Raw genomic sequence first — 6974 nt, forward strand, 5'->3', positions numbered from 1 at the left:
TCTCCTGACACTCCACTTCTAAGGCTCCTTGCCTGCCTCTCAGCCTATAACACGCAACCTCTCCCCCCACCCCCCACTGACATGCAGTGTAATCTGGCTTCTTATCATCCTTATAGGCTTTTGCCCCTTACCATCACCATAATGTAATTTCCATGACGATAAGGATTCTTTTCTGTCTGTCTTATTCTAAGCACCAATCAGAGTGGTTGGTGGGGAGCAGATGAGTAGAAACCTCCATGTCTTTGGTCTCAAGCTGTGAGTTCCGTGAGAGAAAACTAGAAGGCATTTTATTCAGTGTATGTAGTGAAGCCTAACTCCTTCATATGTGTGTTTATATGGTGCCATTTCTACTAACTTACTCCACAGACATGCTCACAGAGTGCAAAAGTACAGGTGGACATCAACTGTAGCCTTTTGCTAACTCAAGACTGCTGGAGACCAAGACATCTCTAGGAACTAGAGTATTTGGGTTCAGTAACTTTGTACTCCATGCTGTAGCTGCTTGTAACTGTTCAAATGAGTGAGGCAAGGCTTTAGTTTGTAGCCATACTGGTCCTGAACTCAGAGTAACCCTCCCATTTCAGCCTCCAGAGGACTGGGATTACAGACCTGAGCCCCATCCCAAGATACATTGTTAACTAAAGGATGTGGAACTAAAGCAATTAAGGTGGAGAATTTATTGTATAACCCTGCATCTATAAAGCAAAATAAAATATTTGTATATTCTTGCCCTAAAGAAATGTTCAACTGGGGCAAAGTACTTTGGGGGAGCAGAGGTGTGTTTTCAATTTTATTTTCCTCTTTCCTTTTGGACAATATGTTAACATCTATAATTCTTTAAACTAAGAAAGATGCATCAGCCTCCCAACCAAACCAGATTGTTATTTTTATGTTTAAATCATTTTTATTAGTAGTAGTGGTAGAGACAGGATCTCTATGTAGCATTGACTATCATGTACTGGCTACATAGACCAGGCTGGTCTCAAACTCAGAGATCTTCCTGAAAGCTGCCGTTGCAGGTGCACACCACCACACCTCACCAGGCTATTATTTTAGACATGTGTTGTTTCCATTGCTTGGCCTTACAGCTCTAATACAAAGCCCAGGATGGTGCCATGGGGCTCCTATTCTTAACTGCATGGTGCCCGCCCTGGTACCAACTAGGGTCCACCATGTACATAGCTTCTTCATGTTCTGTACTTGAGTCTCCTCACTTCTGGCCACACCTCCAGCTCTCGGAAGAGTGTGTCTCTACTGAGTGCTAGAGCAGGGTCCAGGGGAGCAGAGGTTTCTGGGTAATGAGTGTGGGATGGGGTTTTGGAATCTTTGAGTGGGAAGCTCTAGAATTTAGGCAAAGGAAAAAGTAGTAGAACAGGGGGTCAGTTTTCTCTGGACTCTGCTGGAAATGTATATGCTTTTTCTTTTTTTTTTTTTTTTCAGAGAGGGTGCTTTAGGCTTAGGCTGGCTCCTGATCCTCCCGCCATTACCAAGCTCTGGGATTTTAGAAGCGCACAACCACACCCAGCTTTTGTTTTAGCAGGACAGTGGCTTATGATACAGGCTGCCCTGGAATTTGCTGTATAGCCCAGACTGGCCTTGAAGTCATGATCCTTCTGCCTCAACCTAAATCACATGTGTACACCTGGCTTCTTCACCAGGTCTCTCGAATGGGAGGTTCCAGATTTATCACATTTTCACCTCTACCTAGGACAGTCATATCTCCTACTTTGTCTTCTTTTAGAGGTTTCAAGAACTCAGACTCTTCCTCTCCCACAGGCCAATCCGTGTGAAACCCTAGGGTCAAGAGACTTCTGCCTAAGGTGCATACCCACAAGCAGGAAGACTGCCAAGGAACACACAAAGTGATATCCAGTGACCTCTCAACTTTTATTGGTCCCTCAGTTCCCAGGGATTCCCTCCTTCTGAGCCTCAGTGCCTCAGAACTCGGGTGTCATTGGTCTCAGACACCACTTTGCCATCCACGATCTTACGGGTAGTTGTCTTCTGCACGGTTTGCATGGAGCTGCTGGAGTCCAAGGCATCGTTGAGGCTGTAACAGATGACCAACCTTAGTCATAAACAGCCCAGAGTAGAGGGGAGACAGAGAATGTGGAAGAAGGGTTCCCTGACTTTCTTCTTTACCTCCAAAATCTCCTCAGCTATTTCTTCCAGAAAAGAGACTCAGTGCCATCCCAAGGACAGCCAGGGGCAATACTTAATCATTCTTTTCTCATGGGAGGGAGGCTGTCACTCACTTGAGGCCACTGGTTAGTGGTCACCAACAAACAGACCCCCAGGACTTCCCAAAGCTTCAGGACTGGAGAAAAGCCCCTGGCTTGTATGGTAACAGGGCACCCCTCACCTGAAATCTTCCCCGTCCTCCAGCAAGCGTCGGTAGGTGGCGATTTCCGCCTCAAGCTTGACCTTGATGTTCAACAGGGCTTCATATTCCTGGGTCTGGCGCTGCCCCTCTGCCCGAGTTTGTGCCAGCTCTGACTCCAGGTGCAGAAGGACCCCGTTGAGTTGCTCCATCTGTGTCTTGTATCTGGCCTCCACATCCCTGAGGTTGTTCTCCAAGTTGATGTTCTGCAGGACACAGAGATAGAAGGGTGAGTCCCCTAGTCCTAGCCTGCTCAACCCTTCATTGTCTGCAAGGGTCTTGATGCCTCTTGTCCATCAAATGCTAAGCTATGGTGTGGGAGTGATGGGAAAATCAAATAGGAGTGACTCATGATAGGAATCTCTTGATGGGGGTGTGTGTGTGTAAGAGGCTTAGGGATGAGACAGTTGGGGCTGAGGCCAGCGGAACTGCAGCAGACAACTGGAGGGTACTCACCTGGTTTTTCATGAAGTCCAGGTCAGTCTCCAAGGTCTGGAGGGTGCGTCTCAGCTCCGTGAGTGTGGTCTCAGCATCCCTGATTTCAGCAGACTTGGTGGTGACTACTGTGGTACTCTCCTCAATCTGAAGGGTGAGGAGGGTCAGTCAGGACCAGCCGTCCTTGGCACCTCCCCCCTCAAGCGGAGGCAGCCAGCCTTTCCCAGTTTGTACCTGCTGAGACCAGTACTTGTCCAGTTCCTCGCGGTTCTTCTGAGCCAAATCTTCGTACTGGGCGCGGATGTCCGCCATGATCTTGCTGAGATCCTGAGATTTAGGAGCATCCACTTCCACAGTCAACCCAGAACTGGCAATCTGGGCTTCCAGACCCTGGACTTCCTAAAGAAGGCAGAAACGAGAGGAAGGTCAGAGTTCCACCCAGCCTTTCATTACTGGTGGGTCTTTTCTAGAAGGTGATGTTGAGTGTGAAAGCAGAAGTGAGCAGATGAAACCCTTGGCAAGCCTAGGTCTGGGCTTCTGTGTTTGCTGGGCAGAAATGCCACCCCTTGAACTTAATCCTCCTGCCTCAGTTTTCCAAGTGGAAGGGCTGCACAAGCCAGGCCTTGACCTACATTATCTTGACCTCATAATAATATAACTTGGGTGAGCCATAGAACATGTGTGAGCTAATGGCTCTGCTCTTAACCAAAACAGGCTAACAGCCCAGGCTGCTGTTTCCTGTGAGGCTGCTTTGGGGACAGCGTGGCCCTGCATAGTCTTTGCCCTTAACTCCTGGGTTTGGTCAGGGGCCCCACTTACCTCCTCGTGATTCTTCTTCATGAACAGCAGTTCCTCCTTGAGCGCTTCGATTTCTGTCTCCAGCTGCAGCCTTGTGATATTGGTGTCATCCACCACCTTGCGGAGTCCGTGGATGTCATTCTCCACAGACTGGCGCATGGCCAGTTCTGTCTCATACCTGAAGGAGTGGAGGTGATCAGCGGGCCCTACCTGGTCTAGAACCTTCTCAACCAGTCCCACCTCTGTAGACTAGCCTCCTGCCCACCCCTGGGAACCAGTCACCGAGTCAGCACGATTCTTGGCTGTGGAGCGTATGCTTACACTCAGCTGCACAGATGAATAGCTAACTCCGTAGTCAACGGACCCTAACCCTAAGTTTCCAAAAGGAAGGGGAATCCACCCTAACACAGTTCCAGGAGTAGGCCCTTCTTAGCTCCAGCCTCAGCCCCAGACTTACTTGACTCTAAAGTCATCAGCAGCAAGACGCGCATTGTCGATCTGCAGGACGATGCGGGCATTGTCCATAGAATTCAAAAAGATCTGGATGGATTAAAGTGGAGAGTTCGGTCTGGGAGTTCCGGGTCAAATGAGGGTGTGTGTGTGTGTGGAGGAGTGGAGGAGGGAAACGCACATCTTATGTTTCAGTGAACCCATCCCAGTCTCAGGAACAGCCAGAGGCTTAGAGCTTCCATCTTCCCTCTCCACCTGAGCCTCCTCTCCCTTCCTGGACTCCTTAACCCCTGTGCCTGGGCCTGCTTCCAACAAGACTTCTCTGATCCTGACATGGCATCTTCTCCAGGTGCACCTGCTAACCCCCTGTTCTCGGTCGCCCCCCCTCCCGCCCCGCTGGCCCCTCCTACAGGTAGGCTCCTGTTTACTCCTAGATGACTCAGCCTTAGCCACATCCGCTTAACCCTCTAACTGTCTCCACGGAAAAAGAAGTGTCTGGTGTTCATTTTATGACCCCCTCCCTTTTTTTGGGGGGGGGGCTAGGCTTTCAATCCTGTTCCCTTCTCACTACACTGCTTGGGGGAAGCTGGCTCCCGTGTGTAGCCACTATGCTTGGACTTCCTACAGGTTGTGGGTGGGAATCCAGAGTATTCCTAACTCTGTCCCATAGAGGGGGAATGAGATGAATGTGGAAAGACTAGAGGGAGTCAACCACCCACACCTTATTCAAGTTTGGGAGTGTGGGCGCACTGGATGGACTGGAAACAGTACCGGAGCTACTGCTCCCCTGCCCCCATTCAGGCCCCTTACCTGAGCCCTCAGGTCTTCGATGATCTTGAAGTAGTGGCCCCAGTCTCTGACGCCCTGGGGCCCCTTCTTCTCCAGATGTTCCCGGATTTTGCCCTCCAGTCTCCTGTTTTCAGTCTCCAGGCTCTTCACCTTGTCTAGGTAGCTGGCAAGGCGGTCGTTCAGGTCTTGCATGGTCTCCTTCTCGGTCTGGATTCCACCCATTCCGGCCAGGCCTGCAGACCCCACCAGGCCTGCGGACCCCACAGAGCCACCCCAGACGGAGCGGGACACGGATATCCGGGACCCGGAGCCCCCAGCACCTGCATAGACGCTGGCCGCGCTGCTGGCAGGCCGGACCCGCTGGCTGGGAGTCCGCACAGAGCCCAGGGACCGGTAGTTGGTGGAGAAGGTAGTAGAGCGAGTGGTGAAGCTCATCTTGTCTGGAGAGGAGAGCGAAGCGAGACACCAGGACAGGAGTTCCGCCGCGGTGGAAGGCAGCCCTCGACCTGTTGTTTTATCGACGAAAGAGGAGGTGGGGTCCTCCCAGCAGGCCCCGCCCATGCCACTGAAGCCTCGGGCGCCAAGGCTGGGATTCTTGTTGACCTACCGGGTCGCAGCCCATTTTGGCTTCTGCACACGCCCTCAGCATACCTGCCACCCCTCACCGACACAGGGAGGGGGTGACTAATGGGTGCACAAAGGCTAGCAGGTGGTGTTAGCCCTTGGATGTCTGTTTTCGGGGCAGGAAATGGCGTTTTTAATATTCTTTTACACAGAAGAGGGGTCCACCAGGGTGAAACTTTTGTGGTGTGTTCCCTGCTTAAGTCTGGGGGCAGTCCTGGAATCCTAGGGAAAGAAAATTGGAAGCTCAAGAAGAGGAAGAGAAACACGAACCTGAGCGCAGGTCTCTTGGTTTTCTCTTCCGGTCCCATGGTCCCAAGACAACTGCTGTGGCTCCATGGAGAACCATGGAAATACAGATTTCAAACGCGTGGGAACGCACGTCCTCATTGAACTCATTCCCTGGAGGCTTTAGCCTGACCTTTGTGATTATGCAGAAGAGGCAGCCTCATGTTAGGGCACCTACTATTTTCTTTCTTCACCACTTTTTTTTTTTTTTTTTTTTTTTTTTTTGAGACTGGGTCTCATGTAGCTTGGGTTGGTCTTGAACTTTCCATGTGGCTGAGGATGGCCTTCAACTCCTAATCTTTCTGTCCTACTTTTGAAGTGCTGGGTTCCCAGGCATGAGACATCCAGCACTTTCAGCTTACAGGGTGCTGAGGCTCAAACCCACACTCCACAGGTAGACCACTTTACCAGCCGTCTCAGTCAGGGTTTCTGTTCTTTCACAAACATCATGACCAAGAAGCAAGTTGGGGAGGAAAGGGTCTATTCAGCTTATACTTCCACACTGCTGTTCATCACCAAAGGAAGTCAGGACTGGAACTCAAGCAGGTCAGAAAGCAGAAGCTGGTGCAGAGGCCATGGAGGGATGTTACTCACTGACTTGCTTCCCTGGCTTGCTCAGCATGCTTTCTTATAGAACCCAGGTCTACCAGCCCAGGGATGGCTCCACCCACAAGGGACCCTCCCCACTTTTTCACTAATTGAGAAAATGTCTAACAGCTGGATCTCATGGAGGAATTTCCTCAAAGGGAAGCTCCTTTCTCTGTGATAACTCCAGCTTGTGACAAGTTGACACAAAACCAGCCAGCACACTAGCTGAGAACATGGCCAGCCCGAGGAGCACATAGATTTAACCAGTATTTGCTAGACACCCTCCAGTAGCCATGGGAAGAGCAAGGAAGAGAGGCCACTGTCTCTCCGATAAATTGTACTGTGTCTGAACAGGTTGGGGTCTGAATAGATGGGCCGGATATGTAGAAACACCCTAATAAGTTTGGATCAGATTGCCTGACCCTCCATCCCCCACCAGGATCTCTGCCACCCCCTTGCATCTGCCTCCTTCTTCTACACTCCGGGTCTTTCCTTCTTTCCTTCCTGGTCAGTTTTTATAATGCTCTCTGACTTTCCAGCTTGTCCCCTGGGGAAAAGTGACCACTCCCAATGAATGAAGAGGGAGAAACCCAGAGGTTGGAGTTGGTCAGCACCAGGAGCCCGT

The 6974-nt window shown here is 50.7% G+C and overlaps 1 protein-coding gene across 1 annotated transcript; it reads right to left on the reverse strand.

Annotated features, from left to right (window-relative positions):
• Positions 1-1868: 1868 nt before the first annotated feature.
• On the reverse strand, positions 1869-5328 carry KRT18 (keratin 18). The gene is made up of 7 exons (XM_080939319.1): positions 4874-5328; positions 4071-4153; positions 3635-3791; positions 3050-3214; positions 2837-2962; positions 2363-2586; positions 1869-2050 (listed from the first exon to the last, which is right to left on the reverse strand). Exons 1-7 carry the CDS (start codon positions 5285-5287, stop codon positions 1930-1932), a joined length of 1290 nt encoding a protein of 429 aa, XP_080795445.1. The 5' UTR covers positions 5288-5328; the 3' UTR covers positions 1869-1929.
• Positions 5329-6974: the final 1646 nt, after the last annotated feature.

This window comes from Micromys minutus (assembly GCF_963924665.1).
Source record: "Micromys minutus genome assembly, chromosome: 27".
Classification (NCBI taxonomy): Eukaryota; Metazoa; Chordata; class Mammalia; order Rodentia; family Muridae; genus Micromys; species Micromys minutus.

What these genes read in the sequence shown, in the direction of transcription:
- KRT18 (XM_080939319.1), bottom strand. Translation starts at nt 5,287, where the DNA reads ATGAGCTTCACCACTCGCTCTACTACCTTCTCCACCAACTACCGGTCC. An exon ending in ACAAGTACTGGTCTCAGCAG is followed by an intron (nt 2,963 to 3,049) that starts GTACAAACTGGG and finishes CTCACCCTTCAG; the next exon opens with ATTGAGGAGAGTACCACAGT. An exon ending in GAGGACGGGGAAGATTTCAG is followed by an intron (nt 2,051 to 2,362) that starts GTGAGGGGTGCC and finishes CATCTGTTACAG; the next exon opens with CCTCAACGATGCCTTGGACT.